At 31.6% G+C, this 21317-nt stretch overlaps 1 protein-coding gene across 1 annotated transcript; it reads left to right on the plus strand.

The window, feature by feature from the left end:
• Positions 1–2357: 2357 nt before the first annotated feature.
• On the plus strand, positions 2358–13743 carry LOC134691996 (sialin-like). Its single transcript, XM_063552319.1, has 11 exons — positions 2358–2642; positions 5333–5535; positions 6378–6611; positions 7291–7378; positions 8635–8730; positions 9536–9666; positions 10404–10553; positions 11051–11183; positions 11805–11955; positions 12391–12481; positions 13458–13743. Exons 1-11 carry the CDS (start codon positions 2621–2623, stop codon positions 13632–13634), a joined length of 1476 nt encoding a protein of 491 aa, XP_063408389.1. The 5' UTR covers positions 2358–2620; the 3' UTR covers positions 13635–13743.
• Positions 13744–21317: the final 7574 nt, after the last annotated feature.

The raw sequence follows: 21317 nt of genomic DNA on the forward strand, positions 1-21317 counted from the left end.
ACAGGTATAATCAGAAATTCCATACATGAAAAAGAATATGAGAGAGCATATGACAGTTGTTATCAATTCGTTTCATATGTTTGATAAGTTTGAGATTTTAATTTTGCCATTTGATAAGGAACTCTCCAGTTTGAATTTTCTTCGGAGTTCAATATTTTTGTTTATTTTCATTTAACTATGCGAATCTTTAAAAAAAGCAGCTTCATCAAGCTGGCTACTATCTAGGTTCAATCGGATGCAGATAAACTTTTTCATTCATCCTTTAAACAATATTTATACATACTTTACCATGTTAACATGCTAAATAGTGTGTCAAAATTTAATTGTTAGGTAATTTATAAATTTAACATATGGATAACGGAAATTTGTAACGTTAAAGTCACATCCTGGAATGGGAAACTTGACAATAACAAGACAATTATCATATGAATGGTTCTACGTGTACTATTAAATCCATGTTCATATACATGATAAGTGCATTAACACATTTATTTATAACCAAGGGTTATTAATAATTCATACTTTGAGGATGCTATTTTAGATTCTACAAAATAAAAGACAATATGTTATTATTACAATAATTTATCAAAAATGCATGTCATTAGAAATTTGAAACGAAGTGATGTTTGAAATATTGAGCAAACGGGAAATTTTTAAGAACATATATAAGACATTCTGACAGCTTGAATTAAATGATAACTGACAATGATAATATTCCATGCATTTAAGAAAAAAATGTTAACTGACAATAACAATTCATAGTTCTAACATTGTCAAATGTTTCCATAGTATCTTTGCCAATTCTATCAAACAACGTTTTATTGGTAAAACTTTTATTCTATTGCATAATATATTAACATATTTAAACATATACACATGTTTTAAAATCAGCAACTTCCCCTTTTTGAATATAAAGTTGCAATTACGCTATGTCAATTCTATCAATATTAAGAATACAATTGAGAATGGGAACGGGGAATGTGCCAAAACGACAACAACATTAACCCAGCATTTACACAATAATAAAGTCTTTCTTTTATTCTGCAGTTTATAATGTGACTATAATGTGAAATGCCATGCACTTAACAATAAAAAAAAATGAACAATGATTTATAAAATAAAAGACATTGATCGATGAAATTAATGTGCGTGCATTACATTTTAGCCAAATTAACATTGCTTATGGTCTATGATAGTAACTAAAAAAGTGACGAGAAAAACTTTAAAGTGGAAAAAACATCATAGAAAAAAGAAGACGAAAAACAATTTCTTAAAACATCATAAAAAAACCAAATAAGAAGTCACACGAACCCCTAAAACATCCGTGATTATCTCAGGTAATCAGCAGAAAGGGTAACGAGATCCTGCTCCACGTATGACACTAGTCGTTTTGTTCATGTAAGTACGGAGATAATTCCATTCGATAGGCTACATTGGTAGAAAGGGACAAGTTTGTGAATACGACAAATGGAACATATCAATCGTCATCTGTAAAACAAAAACTGAAAACCAAATTGCAAAGGTAAAATTAATTAAGCTTACAATTGCTGCTTAAACCAGATATAAGAAGAATAGGGTAAAAAAGTAACACGTCAATTAAATTAAATTTTCCCATAGATGACATCATCATGCCATTGAAGCTAAACAATCATTGGGACAATAAAAAAACTTTTCAAAATATTTCTGCATTACCATTTTATCTGTTCTTTAATCCTCTCTTCTCCTCTCTCGTTCAATTGTAATACATGTACAGGTAGTCTGTCTGTCTGTTGACGGGTATATATTTAGAAAATGTGACACTCAATCGCACATAAGTTAGAACCTTTTGTCTAACATACACATTGACATCTACATCTACATCGATATAAAATCATTAAGACTGACAATCGCGGTTCGGATTACCATCGCAGTTGAGAGTCCTACATATATACTTGGTACATGTATCATAACAATTGTTTTGTGGTTAAAACATAAATAAAACAAAATGTTTTAAAATGAAACTTTGAAACCAGGCAAATTAATTTTTTATAAGATATATCAAGTGTGTTGATTTCAAATTGATACCAAATGACTATAAATATGACATGAAAGAGAACCGACAGTCAAAAGTTTCAATGCCTTATTTAAATAAAAAATAAAATAAAAACAATGTCAACTATCGAAAATGATAAGCGTTATTACCAAAATGTTTACATATTAGTACAATAAATTGTTGATTAGATACCAGTGTGCAATGAAACAACAAAAAAAAAATATGTTCAACATACAACACCATCCCTAAAGAAAATAAATGAGAGAGACAAACACAAACATCTAAACGACATATCCCGTATCAGTCGCTTGCAGTTGTATCACGCTCGTGGAAATGATTTAAACTGTAATATGCTAATATATGAAAAATAAACTACATCGTATGACAATATTCAAATGGAGTTTGGGGTTAAACAATGGTTTTAACAGGAACATAATAATCATTTCTACTTTTAAAGATACATTAATCACGGCCAGTTGGATATAATTACAGTGGTAATTAATTACATAATATTTCAAAAGAGAAAATGTTGTATTATATAAATAAGCTTGTTTGTTTTTTACGTTTTTATTTTTATATGGAATATTCATGATGGAATCTTCCAAGCAAGGTAAGAATATAAAATAGGAATTGAAAAGGAATTCACTAATGTGCGCTTTGATAAATATCACAAAATAAAACATCAAATTGTAAAAGTAATACGGAAATTGAAAAATAAAGGTAACAGTAGTATACCGCTGTTTATACTCATAAATCCATGGACAAAAAACAAAATCGGGGTACCACACTAAAACCGAGGGAAACGAATTAGATATAAGAGGAGAACAACGACACAACACTAAAATGTAACACACACAGAAACGGACCAAGTATCAGACACACTCCCACGAGAAACTGTTTCATTAAATCTGTCCTTTTGAGATATTACAGTAAAGACGGAAGTTATGGAGACCTGAAATATTCGAAAAGAAAGGACACAAACTTATATACACAATTATATGCGTAACACATGATGTATTTGTTTTAAAGAACCAGCTATTGACATAACATGTACAATGACATTAACAGTACCAATTTTCCTGCACCAGATGCGCATACTAACCTTACGGTTGACTGGATAATTGCGAAATTATACATTTAATATGAATGAAAATTAAATTAAACGATTTAGGGCAAACGTAATTTATCAATTTTAATTTACCATATTGTTATGTTTTATTTTTATGACAGCCTTTTCAATTTCACAAAGGTGGCTGGAAAAAAATCACAAAACAAGTATTCTAATTTCAACAACCCCTCAGCACCTGATATACATAGAATCACTTTATACACATTTTTTGTTATTTATTCGTGAATACAAAAGCAATGTAGGATAAGTTGAAATGCAAATGAGATAACTTTAAAACAAAAAAGGCGCGGGCGTAAACAAATGAAAGTCAATACACATTATTCGACATTAAACACAACATACTGAAAAGTTAGTTATTAAATACCCTGACATGACAAAAAGAAATCGTTCAAACATAAAATGGCTTGATTTATAACCAAAACATAACAAAACACAAAATGACAGACATGAAATGACATATACCAATAAACAACATGCTCCTGCCTGGGAACAGTCACATACAGAATGTGACGAGGTTAAACATATTTGTAACGCTCACCTATCCATCAAGCCATACGATGTTATGTTTATTTTGATGACATTGTTAATGTTTCTCAGTACTTATTACAGATTTTTTCTTGTGTTGTTCCTTTTACAAATGTTTTACGTTATCACAAATATCGAAATGGTCAAATCGGACAAAAATGGCATTTTAGCACTGACGTTTTTGACATAACAGATATGAGCAAAGCCATTGCACAAACAGATATTTTTCGCACAATAATATCATTTGTGTAACAGTAATTCCGAAAAGGATCAACCAACTAGTGATGGAGTCCGTACAATTTACGAAGGAATAATTTCAACTTCACCATTTGGAACTCTTAATAGCTTCCTTGTGAGCAGCAACCCTCTATCAAGAAAATCATGATAGGAAATGCAAGCACGGGAATATCGTATCAATTGGGAGATATATACTCCGTATGCAAGTGCTGCCGGAATGTTGCTACTTAGAAATGGAAAGTTCACAATTGGAAAGCTGAAATCATCTCTTTTGTAGTAAATTTTTGTTTTCAATCAACAGAATAATATATTCATAAAAACTAGAAGGATGTAAGTCTGGAGGTGTTGTATTGAAGAAGCCAATTAAATGCGTATTTAGCATATACTGCACCTTTTTAGATTTGTACATGCCCAATTTAGTAGTAGAAACTGCAGAACTTAAAAAAATGTTTAAACTTGGAACAGAGATTTTTTTGAATTGTGACGTTATATTACCTCTTAGTATTTATATTAACATGGATGATACAAAATTATTCTAATAACAACTTCTTGTTTTGGGAACTGATAGGGAACCATTTGAATCAAAAGAATGGAAATTTGAATTGTATTTTTATATCCTTCCCTTGCTTCATCAGTGTCAATTTTTTTTAATCGAAAACCAGTGCAACGTACGATACAAATACGCAACAGCGTGACACAAGGCAAGGTATAAATTACATAAACACCTTTGATATTTTGAATTTCATCCTATATTAATATAAAAAAAATTAAAGATGATCACCGGAAATAGATATAATAAACAAATATTAATAAAATCACTGACTTAATGACTTAATCCTATTTGGGACGACTGGACTTACTGCTGAACTGATACTTGAGTAAAGTATCTGACATATTTCGCATACATATCATGCATTTCAGTTTGTGGTTATCTACATGTAATTCGAGCTCCGTCATCAATAACGACTTGCATTGACGCCATTTTATAATCAAATGTGATGCAAATTACGTTAATTACAGTCTATCAATCAGTGTGTGCAGCACATTTGCAATGTCAGGTATTTAAATTAATACTTTATCCGGTTAAAGGTAGATAGTTCTAGTTAAAACATGCAACAACCACCCATTGTAAATATGCATTAATCGTCAAAAACTAACTTTTAAAACTGCTATCGCCGCGATATAGAATTCTTATACTAAGGCAGCGTAAGGCAAACCTAAATTATGCAATAACTCATTATCATGTTTATAAATCAAGTCGAAAGTGAAGATATCTCGTATTTGTTGGACATGATTGCAAAGAGTCACTTTAAAAGTGATTTAAACGGTTATGTTGTCAAACATGTATAAATATTGGTTAGAACGAAACTTTTACCATTATCATTTTGCTATTTCTATTGCTTTTTTAGATGTACCGTGTATCTTCTCTCAACGTTGGATACTTTCATATTTTGTTTTTATCGGCATCACGTTACAAAATGCTTTACGATCCAACTTGAGTGTGGCCATAGTATGCATGGTGAAAACTGGTAACATTTCTTCGGAATCTCGTGTAAACAATAGTTACCCGGAGCACTGCAAGTTACACATAGATGGCCAAATTCCTATTGAGGTACTGTCTTAATGTATAGCATAGTGATTTGTAACTCTACACATGTTGGTATGTAATTGTCACGTGATGGTAATAGTAAATAACAATAAATAAAATATCTTCATGTAAGGTTTCAATTCGACAGATATACTGACAATTAACATTGAAAAATGTAAAAACAAATATCACATTTCATTACCGATGTTAAATGGATTTGCCATATTTAACATAACAGTAAAAAACGGAGAAGTATAAGCATATTTGATAATCTCATATATCATGTATATAAGTTGTTATAAAGTTTTAATAGAATTTAAATCAAAAACAGAGGGACAATCAAACTCATAGATCGAAAATAAACTGACAACGCCGTGTCTAAAAAATAAAAAGACAAACAGACAAATAATAGTCACAAGACGCAACATAGACATCTAAAGACTAAAAACACGAATCCCACCAAAACCTGGGGGTGATCATGATCTCGGGCGTTCCTAAAGGGAAAGCAGATCCTGCTTCACATTTGACATCCCTGGAAAATGATAGAGTCGACGAAATTTAGAAACGATCTAATATGAAAACTTGAATCATTTTTGAAAAAAATACAATGGTAGATAGATAAGGCTATTTTGTCATTTAAACAGGAGACGTAAATGCGAAAACATGAAACGGTTTCACCTTCCGTTTCGTCCTTTAAGCTGAAGTTACGACACTTGCATTTTTGGTATTTTGTGTCACGTTTTATCAACTAAATGATCCATTATGATCTAGTTTACCATGAAAGGTTATTACCATTACTTGAAACTTCCAGTTTTGAGCAGTACATGTAGTAGTATTTCATTGGTCAAATCTTTTTATATTTCCAGAATGCAGAATTTGATTGGGACAAATCGACTCAAGCAAAGTTACTGTCCTCCTTTTTCTATGGGTACATATGCACACAAATTATTGGAGGCTGGTTGTCAGATACATATGGCGGTAGACGAGTTTTTGGCATTGCTTTGATAATATCTGGTATTTGCTCACTTGTCACACCAGTTTGTGCCAGAACATCTGTGTATGCAGTATTTGTAGCACGTGTTATCCTAGGACTTTCTTCAGTGAGTATTAATACATAGTATGCTCTTCAGCTCCCTTCTTTACCTTGTTTATTCAATCGTAACTGATGAGTTTTGTTTTTACATGAAATGTGCGTCTGCCTTACAACATTAAAAGCCCAGTATCTTTACCGAGTTCTTTCATTGAAAAAGTTAGTTTTTTAGCAATCATCGGCATTATAGATTGTCAAAATCTAATATTATTTTAACAAACGAAGCTTGTTTCTATTATTTCATACATATTATCAGTTTCCAATTATCACGACTGTATTACATTTTTAGGCTTCTGTCTTTTCTTCTTTTTACGTTATTGCTAATTGTTATGGAGAAAGTAGCGGAAGCAGCTTAACCTTCTGTATAATGTCAGTTCGTATTGTGAGAGCATTCTTGTTTCAAAATCTTTAGTTTTTGATGTTTATAAAAGATTTGGTTGGTGGTGTTTGTTTACAGTGTCGAAGTTTTAAAAATCAATTCTTTTTGTCTGTTTATGTTATATATATATACTTTGATTGACATTTTCGTATCAAATATATAAAGTTTAATACACTCTCTCAATATATAGCTTTTTATTTAAAAGTTATGATGTTTTTGTCCTTGTTTGACTAATTATTTTGATTGCATATACTATATTTCGTTTCAATTCTTTGATCAATAACAATGAATAACTTTGGTTTATTTACAGGGAGTTGTTCTTCCTTCTGGCAATTCAATTATTGGTCGTTGGGCACCTCTTTTTGAAAAGAGCAAACTGACGTCTTTTGCATGCTTAGGTAATAAACATGTTTGTATATTACATGTATTGTGAGTTGTATATCTAATTCTAAGTCTCCATGCGTTAAAAAAGATCTTTTGCTGTGTATATTTTCAAAACAAGTCCTAGAGACTGCTTGTGAATGTTCCATGCAGGACTTTTAGTTATAATTTCCTAAAACGCCGCTGTATTTCTATTTTTGTTTTGTTTTTGTACCCGAACAATAATAAACTATAGCAATTTTTATAATCAGCGCTTTAAAGTACTGTTAAACTTGGTATTTGGGACGACCAACATCTTCTGGTTTTACATTACAATCATTCTGAAATCACAGCGAAATATTGGTCTTTTTATTTATTTTTTATATAATTCTCATCCAAAAACTAAGATTTTTTATAAAATCTAATTTGTTGTCCTATTTAGGTGAATTTTCACCAAAATTACAAAAAAGTAAAGCTTATTTTCAAATCTGCTATTGGTTTTTAAGTAAATTACTGTCATACTTTAATCTTCTATTCTGCATTACAACAACAAAATACAAAATGAAAATAAAGTTATAAATTCAATGTTTGCATTTGAATTATGGTTTTTAAGTTTAAATATGTAAGAAAACTATCTCATATAACATTAAAAACTGAATCTAATAATAAGTGAACAGTCAATACGTTAAGGAGCATAATCTACTATTTAGACACACATTAAGGATCTATCTTTCTGTTTCAAGTATCAATAATAGTTGGAATTTTTGAAGTAATACCTCGATATAAGATTTCAGTTTGATCCAAATTTTGTCAAGATAAGCCCCAAAACATTTGCGATGCATTAGGGATTTGCAAGTCAATTATTCAACCACATTTAATACGTATTTTAGTGACCGTCAATTTAAACTCTCAGTTCGAGATTGTTAAATAATGAACTAGGCGTGTTCAGCTATCAAAAGTTAAGAATGTCAACATTTAAAGAGAAAGATGGTCAAAAAATACTCCTGACTGATTAAATCCACAGGAATCATCCCTTCACAAGTAAAAAACGACGATTGACAAATATTTCAATTTATAGTAATTGCACACGTTTGCCTTGTTGTGATGGTTTGACGTGTCTCCAGCCAAGTAAAAATTTGTAAAAAGTAAACTATTACAGGTCAAGGTAGGGTCTTCAATACGGAGTCTTGGCTCACACCGAATATTGTTTATATACGACTCTGCTTTCTTAAGAATTAGAAAATAAGTATTCCGATTTGAAGCCATTTTGAAAAATTGAGTAACTCTGTTACAGGAGTGGCATTTGGTATTGTGGTGTCATTTATAACATCCGGTTACCTTTGTAAGCATGGCTTTGATAATGGCTGGGGATCCATTTTCTACTTGACAGGTAAGCAATGCTTACATTTTATTATTGTTTTGTTATGCACAGTGCACGTTTATATATTTGATTTGATACCCCATATAACAAAGGCGACATTTGTATATGCAGTAAACCGCTGTTCAAAAGTCACATATTGCTTGAACAAATTCGGGTTACAAACTACAACCGAGGAAAACACATCAGCTAAAGGTGAAAACAACGAAGCAACAGAAACACTGAAATGCAACAAACACAAACGACAATGCAACATACATAGAACTCACAAATAGATAACAAATGCCATACCCCTGATTTGGAACATGACATTTAGAAGAAACAAATGTGGGTTGAACTTGGTTTTGTGATTTTCAAAGGAACCTAGACCCGTAGTTGTCTGCCGCTATACATGTATCGTCTTTCATAAGTATCTGCTCATTCAAAATGTCAAAATTTCAGTTTAGTCAACTAATGTGCACGTGGTTTCTAGAGATACGAGACATTTCGCTATTAAGTTGAGATTTTTTTTTAAAGAAAAATAAAGCAAGGTTTAACCCCCGATTTGATCAGTTTTAAAGATTTACTTCTTTTGAATTTGCCTTGGAGTTTTTGTTTTCACAATCTTAATCTTATCATGATAATCGATGTCCAATTCTTACGAGTGATCAAATCTGTTTCTCTTTTTATGAACAACCATTCTCTTTGTGTAACATAGTATCCGTTGCCTCATTGATCTATATTTCACGGAGCAGTATGACATCGTATGTCTTGTTACGTCACTTAAAACATTCGAAAGATAATGTCGATCATAATCATATTTTATATATCATTACAGGTGGATTAACCGTTTTGTGGGCTGTAGCATGGTTTTTAATTGCACGCGATACACCAGACCAAAATAAATGGATTTCCAAAGCAGAACTAAATTATATCAAATCAAACATACAATTTGACACAAGCAAAAGGGTAATATTTGTCTTCCTACTTAGTTATTTATTTTTCTAGCGTAAGTTCAATCACGGTTTTTGATTTGATTAGTGTTGCTCAGTTTTTAAATTCGATATGTTGATTTTCGAGACTGTTGTTTTTCATTTCGTCGTTTTTGCTTTTTTTGTTATGCAGTGTTTAGTTTTTGTTCGTCTTTTGCCTTTATTGTATTAGTAGGCTGTCAGATGACACAAAAAGCTGGCATCCTCGACATTGAACACAAATTATGTTTCCGTCATTTGAGTGGTCATAATAGAAACAAATGGTATGCAAGGCTTTATTAGACCGTTGGTTTTCCCGTTTGAATGGTTTTACACTAGTTATTTTGGGGCCCTTTATAGCTTGTTGTTCGGTGTGAGCCAAGGCTCCGTGTTGAAGGCCGTACTTTAACCTATAATGGTTTAATTTTTGAATTGTTGTTTGGATGGAGAGTTGTCTCATTGGCACTCACACCACATCTTCCTATATCTATTTATACTCTCAAAACGTGCACTTGAAAGGAAAATCAAAACCGCTCAAGTGATGATCTAAACAAGAGTATGGCCATATCAGCTTTCGGAAAAAAATATTATAGTTACACGAAGATTACGATTTGAGTATCTTCTTTATTCAGATTGTGAACCTCTGATTAAGAGAAATAATTGTTCTGAATTATAAAAATTAGTATTACTCAGATACGTTTTGATTATGCATCATGTATATGTTTTTCCTTTCAGACTGCTGTTGTTCCCTGGTGTCAGATTGCGACAAATCCTGCATTTCTCGCAATTCTCGTAGCTCACTTTTGTGTAAACTGGGTATTATATGCATTAGTAACAAGTATTCCAATTTTTATGAAGACAGTTTTAAAATATGATATAAAAAGTGTGAGTATTTCAAAATTCTTATCTAACTTTAAGCGAAAAATAATTGAAACATTTTTTATATTAAGCTGTGTTTATTTTAAACTTGGCATGCAAAATGTTGAAATGATAAATTGTACTTGGAAATTATTTTTAAAATAAAAAAAACCCAAAACTATGAGCTCAGTTGAATATTCAAAGCAATACATTTTTGAATTTCTTTGTTTGGACTTCTTGTAATATAGTCATGTCCATGATGTATCTTCTAACATTTTTAGGTTTTATTTTAAGCTGTCTCCGTTAATAACATTATTGTTGAGAAACTATTATGTTAAAGACCACTCGTTTACGATGTTTATTATTTTATGTATAACAAATCCGAAAAAAATAAATTCTTTAGCGCTAATGAAAATCTTATTTTGTATTTGTTTTGTATATCATTACATATTTTATCAAGTCATTTGGCGTAATCAAATTTTTTCTTAATATTTCATACCAAATTACTATGGTTTGCATTTCAGAATGGAGCTTTATCGTCATTGCCTTTTGCTTGCCAAGTAACAACTGGTTTCTTGCTCAGCCAATTAGTAGATTTCCTTCGTAAAAGAAGTTTAATTTCGACTACACTAATAAGACGCTTATGTTCCTGTCTAGGTAAAAAGTAATATATATATAAAGTTATAAAAAAGATATAATAGTGATTTTGTATGTGACCGGAATTTTATTTTTCATGAAAAAAATCGCACTTTTGGGTAGATGACAACAATCGAGAACGTTCAAAGATCAATTAGTCACGAATACGGCATTTTGTCAACTGATCCGATAATTGATAGCGTTTCATTCTGTCCGTTTTTATGGATTTTCTGTTGTTTTTTTGTTAATGTGAAATCACCATTTTTGTGGTACTTTTTCCCGTGGATAACTTTACAACAATGAATAGGTATAGAAACGAAACCTTTTCTATATCACGGCTGTAGCATATAAATATAATTATCGATGTGAAAGAATTGAATAGTTCTTATTAATTTTTTGAGTGGTAAAGCGATGATCGTGCGGACTATTTATTTTGTTTGAAGCAAATCCTCTTATGAAAATCTTTACAAAAAACAGGATCATTGTTAATAAGGAGCACCTTAATTTAAAAACGTTTTTAGAAAGGTTTACTCTTGATTTTCCGCTATATACTTTCATAAATAACAAAACAAATAATAGTCATTCAATTATGATAATTAAAATAAAGTCTGTTATTCTTATGTTTTTGCATTATTTTATCAGGTTTTGTTGGCAGTGGAGTGTTTCTTATAGGAACTGGTTTCACATCATGTGAAGATCGTGAAATTGCTGTGGTTTTGTTGTCATTAGCTTTTCTGTTTGCTGGTTTTCACAATGCTGGATGCCTTGTTAACAATATAGATATAGGCCAAAAGTAAGTAATAAAATTGTGTATCAAGCTTTAACTTCATATGAACATGTTTCGATTGTCGTGTTAAAAAATACATAAGATCTGTAAACACAAATATTGAAGAAAACAAAATATTGCTGCTTTGATAGATATCAGAATTTTGTTTGTAAATCTACAGTGTTTCATTTGCATCTTTTTACTTGATTGATGCAATTAAAACGTCGTCAAACTATATCTACCTTTATTAGTCTGTAGCTCTTTAATCCGTGGCGCTGTCAGTTTGTTTTTGATTTATAAGTTTCAAATTATTGTTAATTTGGTATCTTTTACATTCTTAAACATAATTTATTATACCATTTTATCTATCTTAAAACTTAATCTTATGTTAATCCAAGACAAAAAGTAGATAAATGTTGCAAGAGATTTATTTTCTGTAACAAAATTTACATGTACTTATAGGTATGCAGGCACCTTATTTGGGCTGACCAATACACTAGCTACAGTTCCTGGCATGGTGGCACCAATTGTAACAAGTATTTTAACACCAAATGTAAGTTATATGGTAACACTTATATATGATAAAGAACAAAAAGGAAAAAATACGGATGTTTCGATAATTTGATATTGGGAATACTATGTTTCAATTAATTGTATACACATAACTACACACATACTGCAAAAGTTTTTCATAAAACATGTAAAGGTAGCAAATACACACACAAATACATGGCAACTAGTTCAACTGTTATAAAGGACACTACCAAGATAGACAAGTTCGTTATACCCTAAACAAAAATGCAAAAGTGAATGTCAACATGCGGATCGTGCATAGACCACTTCCATTGCAATGGTTTACATATATATCATGCATATGTTAAGCAGTCTTAAAACTTTAATTGTGTGTCTATTTTTTTTGTAACTGTGGTTTTATGTATATCTATAGGAATCAAACTTTAGGAAATATTCAGTATGACTGTGTTTAGAGGTTCTGGATTCGATATACCGTGCATATATACCTAGAAAGACGTTTAACTTATTAAAGAATGTACTTACTAGGTGATCTTACGTAAAGTTAGATAAATCAAGAATTTCAAATTGATTCTATAAGCTTGCAGAGTACTAGTTAAGGATAATATTAATCTAAAAATATTCATAGGTTATGGAGCTCCTTTTCGAAATATCTAATTTATAAAGTATGACTGACTCGGACTTTTACCTTGTATTTGCATTCATTTGGTACTATTTGGGTCTCAGATCAAAAGAAAGAAAATCAAAATCTGATTAAATTTTGTAGAAGGACTTTTTATGAGCTATTAAGTCTTATATGAATAGATAAATGGGTGTTATGGGGTAATATTGTACCTTGTATCGTAAGGAAAAACGCGAAGGAGTCCGAACATCTGACCCAAATTCCAAATCCTAACCTGAGTACATCCGTAAACATTGAGAAAGTCTATAAAAGATTTTTGCAAAGATTAATTTGTTTTAGTACTAGGTGTGACATTGAACGTACTTTATTTTTGTAGGATACAGCTGAAGAGTGGAGAAACATGTTTTATGTGTGCGCTGGAGTATGCCTGCTTGGAATTGTTGTTTATGGATGCTTGGCGAGTGGCGAAGTTCAAGAATGGGCCAAAGATGAAACTGAAGTTAATATTGAAAAACCGAAAAATATTGATAAGAAGGAAAATACAAAGTTTTAAAGTTAAAAACAAAATGATAAACATTTCTTAAAGATAGTGTGAAAAAGTATGACAGACTGTTGCACTACCCCACAGTACAACTATCAAAATAGAACAAGTGATTTGTACAAATGTATATGATTTATAAGGTTACATAAGTATTGCTATATATTTGTTTTCATTTGTTTATTTTGATATTGTGACTCAGTTATGACTACTATTCCAATATTATGACAATGCTACTAATTGTGTCTTTTTGTTTACGCATCGTTGAAGATGTAATTGAGAGGTTGAGTGCTCTAAAACCAGGTTCAAATCACCATTTTCTACAATTGAAAATGCCTGTACCAAGTCAGGAATATTACAGTTGTTGTCTATTTGTTTGATGTGTTTTATCATTTGATTTTGCCTTTGAATTTTTCTTGGAGTTCAGTATTTTTGTGATTTTACTTTTTGAAAACAAACATATTTGATTTATTACATTGATCTTTATTTCTTACCTGTGTTAATTTTCTACGCTGGTTTTCTTTGAAAAAACTCTATGAACAGAATGAAATTTATGAGTAAAGAAACACCATTACAAGATAATAAAAGATGTAAAGCTAGATTATCTTGCACAAAACATTACACGAAATATGACAAAAAATCAATGATTAATCGAGGTTTTCCTTATCAATAGACATGCATTGCTCCTTAAGCAAAAATATGTGAAGCTATGATGACGTATCGGGTTTGGGAAATTTTAGGTAAAACGCATGTGTACCAATTCATTTTATTTTTAATTCTGTATTTCTGAATTGCTATTTTGATTTGTTTTGTATCAAATTAGTTAAAATGTAATGTGTAAGGTATATTTCAGAATGATATGATATAGATTTAATGCTTTTTGTTATAAGGATGCTCATATATATGATATCGTACGTTTTGATTGAACATAAGAGCCAAAATTGTATAATTATTCGCTTCAAAATGAAAATTAAGATATGTATCCGATAACTACATGAACTATTTATTTTCTTCCGCACCCCAACAATTGGCATTTCTGACGCGAAATTTTCAATTGGCATTTATTCGTTTCAGATCCGTTCATCATCCGTTTTAACCGTTATACGTCCGGTATGAGTCCGTTTCTCATCCGTTCAACATCCGTTTTTAATTATCCGTTAAACGTCCGGTAGAGGTCCGTTGGTGAATTTATCTTCTCGACCTCCAGCGGGTGTATAAAAGACACGTAACGGATACAAAACGGAAACGAAAGGGACAAGTACCGTTCAAAACGGACGTCTAACGTCCGTTCAAAGTTTTGAACATGCTCAAAGTTTCTATCGGACAGAACGGACGTCAACGGATATAACGTACGATTAACGGACATGCAACGAATATGGACGGACGTCTAACGGATAAGAACGGACGTCTAATGGACATGAACGGATTGAACAAAAGTTATCCGTTAGGCGTCCGTTCGGGCTATCCGGTAAGGTGTGACCGAGGCTTACATGACTAAGATTGAAATAAATTCATTAAACACATTTAAACCTAACAAGTTGTTATTGTTGGCATCTGTGTTTGTAGGATGGATCAATGGAAGTAGTTTCTTAATGCTAACAGTATTACAGACTTGCTCATTTCGATAGGTCACTAGCCTAGATGTCACTCGTAAAGATAGTCGGTAAGATAAATTCGTTCCATAGTTTGCTATTGATGTAATAATGACCGCAGATAAACCGTATTAGGTCACGAGCACACTACTAGTATGTAACTAAAACTATTACGCGATATTGTGCCAACGTAGACCATATATATGGGGTGTCTGAACGAAGGGAATAACTGAAGTCGCATACACGAAAAATAAAAAAAATAAAAGGATATTCAAAAACATAAACGTCTGGGAAAAAAGATTGATTGTTGTCGTCAAACCTATCTATTTTCTATTTGTATATCTTTCTTGCTGATTATTATTTTAATTATACTGGAAAGGCTTATCATAGTCATAAAAAGTCAATGATTCTAGTTTTGACATATTTGTTCCCTTATATTGACAAAATTAGATAAGGAACTGAAACAGAAATTATGTGAATATGACAATAATTGGTATCCAGTAGCCAAAAATGTGTACATTTACATTCAACCGACAAAAACATCCAAACAAACATGCAAATAAATCTATCAAAGACGTACAAATAATGGTGTTGTAGTTAATAGTTGACAAAGATGCCTACAAAAATGTTATAGTTATTAATAGTATTTTGCAAAGACGACGATGAAAAAGTTTTAGTATTTGATAGTATTTTGACAAAGACAACGATGAAAATGTTTTTATTATTGATAGTGGTTGACAAAGACGACGATGAAAAAGTTCTTTTGTAGTTGTTATAGTACGAACCGTATATATTACACACTTTCTCGATATATCAAACAGTAATTATATAAATTAACTGTTTACAACATTTTGTATTTTTAAAATATTAAGGCTTTTCTACCTCAGGCATTGTTTACCTTAGCTGTATTTGGCAAAATATTTGGGAATTTTGGTCCTCACTGCTCTTCAACTTTGTACTTAATTAGGTTTTTTTACTTTTTTGGATTTGAGCGTCAGTGATGAGTCTTTTGTAGACGAAATACACGTCTGGCGTATATACAAAATTTAGTCATGGTATCTATGATGAGTTTATTTATATACTTTGGTAAAAGCCTGGTTCATTTCATTAATTATTTGGTCATACACTGATGACGTTTACAAATTCTAAGTAGCAGCTGCACTCTCTATGATATCTTTTCAGTTGGGAAATGTATTAATCATACGCAGATGAAGTTGGTATATTGCTACTTGGGGTCTTCAATGCTCTTCTATGATGAGTTTATCTATAACTTTTTTTTTATAGGCTTTATTAAATTGAAAATGAAAATGGGGAATGTGTCAAAGAGACAACATCCCGACCATAGAACAGACAACAACAGAAGGTCACCAACAGGTCTTCAATGAAGCGATAATTCCCTGCACCCGGAGGCGTCCTTCAGCTGGAACCCTAAACAAATATATTTACTAGTTCAGTGATAATGAACTCCAAATTGTACAATGGAAACTAAAATTAAAAATAATACACTGATGAGACTATGTAGATGAAACGCGCGTCTGAATTATAATCCTGGTACATTTGATAACTATTATCATAGATTCTGATACTGGAGTGGCTAATTTTGTCAACTTCAGTTAAACTAACTAGTACAGTGTTTGAAATTTTAATTTTATACCAATGTCTGTATCACTGTTGTTTTATACTTTAATTACAAATACCCTACTAATAACTATTATAATATAATTCTAATTGCTCATTATGCAGTTGGAATTGTTAGTAAAGGATTATATTTCATGTTTTAAATCTATCATTTTAACTTAACATTAATCAAGACAATTTAAAAGGTAATAACACATTTATAAGTCATAGGAGATTAAATATAAATAAAAAATCATGAAATATTAATCAACTACAAGTCATTAGTAAGATGTTATGAAATCATCTAGATACATATTTCCCCCCAGCAAATGGTATAAAAGTAAGTCGGTGGCAATTTTTTCCCTAATGCAATACAATAAGTGTAAATGTTTAAACTAATCAGAAAGATGCATTTGTAGGCAGCTCTTGCCGTGTTTATTACCATATTATTAAGAAGATATAATCAGCTAAGACACGCACACCAGCCCGCACGAACTGATTCGGCAGACTAGTTGATCGCTTGAAAGCCACAATGAAAAATAGACCAAAACAAAAAATTAACATTGACCAATGAACCATGAAAATTAGGTCAAGGTCAGAAGAAACCTGTCAGTTTGACATTTACCCCTTATAATTACTGCAGTTTACATGTTACTAATGTTCTTTTATATTATTTATTTAATAATATGCGTTTCTCTGTGCTGGGTTTTCATTTGTTTGTCAATACTGTATTTCTGTTTTCTAACATTGCCATATAAGCGATTAGCCCAAAACCAGGTCCAGTACACTATTTGTTCTTAAAATGTTCTCTACCAAGTCAGTGATATGTCAATTGTTATCAAATAGTCCGTTTCTATGAAAATTGGCGATTGTTTTGGTTTTACTTCAGTTTTTCTGTTGTTCCTTAATTTTCCTTTTACATTTATGTGTGTCCCTAGGTTTTAATCTGCTTTCTCTCAACCGATTTATGACATTTAAACAGCGATTTACTACTGTTGCCTTTATTCCATACACAACATAGTTGACCTACTGCTTATATTATCTGAAAAAATGAACCTTATCATGTACCTTTAACCTTGATCACTGATCGATGAAATTAGGTCGAGGTCTTGGGTTCGTGTATGATGGAAACGTAGGCATTGCAACTAACGTTTTTACCAAATATAGTTATTCTACTACTCATAATACGGGAAAGTTTCCCTACAAAACAAACCGGTATTTTTTTTCAGGCAGTTGCTGAACCAGAATAATAAGGTCAAGGACAATAAACATATGACAGATGATAATTTCATAACATTATAAGGTATCTACTTACAGTTATGAAACATCTAGCTGCTTGAAAATAAAGCTTTACATAATCAGGTTATGCCGCCATCGGATGTAATACATATGTCTCGCATATTGCGACTTTCGTCGCAGGCATGACTAACATGATTATTTACCAATCTGAACTTAAATCTCAATATAAAAAAACCATGATCGGATAAATAAGAATGACTCCTGTAATGTAATATCATTTAACTCGTATTATATATTCTCCTAGAATACCCTGTATCTAAAATGTAGGACTCTAAAGTGCAATGGTACTCTAAAATGGATGGTCACGCTAAAATGCGATAGTCTCCGCTAAAGTGCGTTTGGTGTCGCACGCTTAAGTGCGATGGTTGTTTGTTCGCTAAAGTACGATGGTGTATCACGGTTAAGTGCAATGATCCAAAGGGTAAGATTCAAAGTATTAAAACATCGAGGTTTAATTTTTTTTTTGCAAAAGCTATATGCTAAGGTATAACATATGTGACAGGCTTTACAATTTACCGGTAGGCTGAAGTGATCATTGTTTCTAAATTTTAACAAGTTCGACCGAGTAAAAATTGCTATAAAGGATATTTATGTTTTGGAAATATTATATTTCATGTAAAATAAATTTTTTAACAGTTCGGGGCGTATTGAATATTTGAATAATTGTTGAAGATTGTCGTTCACACCAATAATACGTCAACCTCCCTTACATTTGTCATAGAAAATTAAAAATACAAAATTCGGTCATTGTCGGAATATGCAACATGTATTTGTATAAGCGACTGGTAACGTCATTATCAAACTACGGTTTCTAACGTCTAGATTTTCGCGAACCATCGCACTTTAACATATGGAAGCATTGCACTTTAGTGTAGACCATCGTACTAAAGCGTCCTCATCGCACTTAAGAGTCCTACAAATATATCAAGAAAATTTAATGCTGTGGTGTACACTAATTAAATTGTTAACATAAATAGTGTTCAATAAAATAAAGCAACGTTGACATAAAACGAATCTCAACTGTGTTTAGAAAATAATTTTCGATATAAAAAAGAAGATGTGGTATGATTGCCAATGAGACAACTATCCACAAAAGACCAAAATGACACAAACATTAATTACTATAGGTCACCGTGCAGCCTTCAACAATGAAAAAACCCATATCGCATAGTCAGCTATAAAAGGCCCCGATAAAAAAATGTAAAACAATTCAAACGAGAAAACTAACAGCCTTATTTATGTAAAACATATGTAACACATAAACAACCGACAACCACTGAATTACAGGCTCCTGACTTGGGACAGGCACATACATATGCATGTGTTTATTTCTGTAAGACAGGGACGAAAGATTCCAAAAGGACAGTCAAACTCATAAGTCAAAAATAAACTGACAACGCCATGGCTAAAAATGTAAGTTTCCTAAAAACACCCTCGTTAAGATAAAAAAAAAAAAGGTTCAATTATAAATCGTATTATATGTTTGTTTCTATATAAGTGAGAAAATTAACAAGTTATTGGTCTAACTTGTGTCATAGAAATTATTAGACTGCGAAGTGATCTAGTATAATGTTTATTTAAACACCATTGTCCAAATGGTTAATTGAAAAAAAAAAGAATTATTATGATAATCATTAAAAATCAGATAAATTTTTTTTTTTTACAACTGATGTTATAGTACTAATGGAATTAAGTGAATGTTTTGGCAAGTTTGTATTATCGAAAACCCTGGTTTAATAATTTGTCAGTAATCCTGCGATTCCTTTCGTTAAAATCAAATACGTTGTTACATACACGAGCGAATCGAACAAGTGATGAAATATAAACAAAATTAGATTGTGACAAGGGAACCTCATCATCTAAAACGGGATAATAAACAATAGGAATTGAAACTAGAGGCTCTAAAGAGCCTGTGTCGCTCACCTTGGTCTATGTGAATATTAAACAAAGGAAGCAGATTGAAAATTGACTACAAAGGTCAATAACTCCTACAGGGGTCAATTGACCATTTCGTTCATGTTGACTTATTTATAGATCTTACTTTGCTGAACATTATTGCTGTTTACAGTTTACCTATATCTATAATAATATTCAAGATAATAACCAAAAACTGCAAAATTTCCTTAAAATTACCAATTCAGGGGCCGCAACCCAAAAACAGGTTGTCCAATTCATCTGAAAATTTCAGGGCAGATAGATCTTGACCTGATTAACAATTTTACTTCATGTCAGATTTTCTCTAAATTATTTGGTTTTTGAGTTATAAGCCAAAAACTGCATTTTACCCCTATGTTCTATTTTTAGACGTGGCGACCATCTTGGTTTGATGGCCAGGTCACCGGACACATTTTTTAAACAAGAAACCCCAAAGATGATTGTGGCCAAGTTTGGATCAATTTGGCACAGCGGTTTCAGAGAAGAAGATTTTAGTAAAAGATATATAAAATTTACGAAAAATGGTTAAAAATTGACTTTAAAGGGCAATAACTCCTAAAGAGGTCAACTGACCATTTGGTCATGTTGACTTATTTGTAAATCTGACCTTGCTTAACATTATTGCTGTTTACAGTTTACCTATATCTATAATAATATTCAATATAATAACCAAAAACAGCAAAATTTCCTTAAAATTACCAATTCAGGGGCCGTAACCCAAAAACAGGTTGTCCAATTCATCTGAAAATTTCAGGGCAGATAGATCTTCCCCTGATTAACAATTTTACCCATGTCAGATTTGCTCTAAATGCTTTGGTTTTTGAGTTATAAGCCAAAAACTGCATTTTACCCCTATGTTCTATTTATAGCCATGGCGGTCATTTTGGTTAGTTGGCGGGGTCACCGGACACAATTTTTAAACTAGATACCCCAATGATGATTGTGGCCAAGTTTCAAATAATTTGGCCCAGCAGTTTCAGAGGAGAAGATTTTTCTAAAAGATTACTAAGATTTACGAAAAATGGTTAAAAATTGACTATAAAGGGCAATAAGTCCTAAAGTGGTCAACTGATCATTTTGGTCATGTTGACTTATTTGTAGATCTTACTTTGCTGAACATTATTGCTTTTTACAGTTTATCTCTATCTGAAATAATATTCAAGATAATAACCAAAAACAACAAAATTTCCTTAAAATTACCAATTCAGGGGCAGCAACCTAACAACGGAATGTCAGATTCATCTGAAAATTTCAG

Source organism: Mytilus trossulus, chromosome 12, assembly GCF_036588685.1.
Source record: "Mytilus trossulus isolate FHL-02 chromosome 12, PNRI_Mtr1.1.1.hap1, whole genome shotgun sequence".
NCBI classification, from domain to species: domain Eukaryota; kingdom Metazoa; phylum Mollusca; class Bivalvia; order Mytilida; family Mytilidae; genus Mytilus; species Mytilus trossulus.

Coding starts and splice junctions, on each gene's coding strand:
- LOC134691996 (XM_063552319.1), top strand. CDS start 2,621: ATGATGGAATCTTCCAAGCAAG. Junction 9,667..10,403: donor AATTTGACACAAGCAAAAGG/GTAATATTTGTC, acceptor TTTTCCTTTCAG/ACTGCTGTTGTTCCCTGGTG. Junction 12,482..13,457: donor CAAGTATTTTAACACCAAAT/GTAAGTTATATG, acceptor TTATTTTTGTAG/GATACAGCTGAAGAGTGGAG.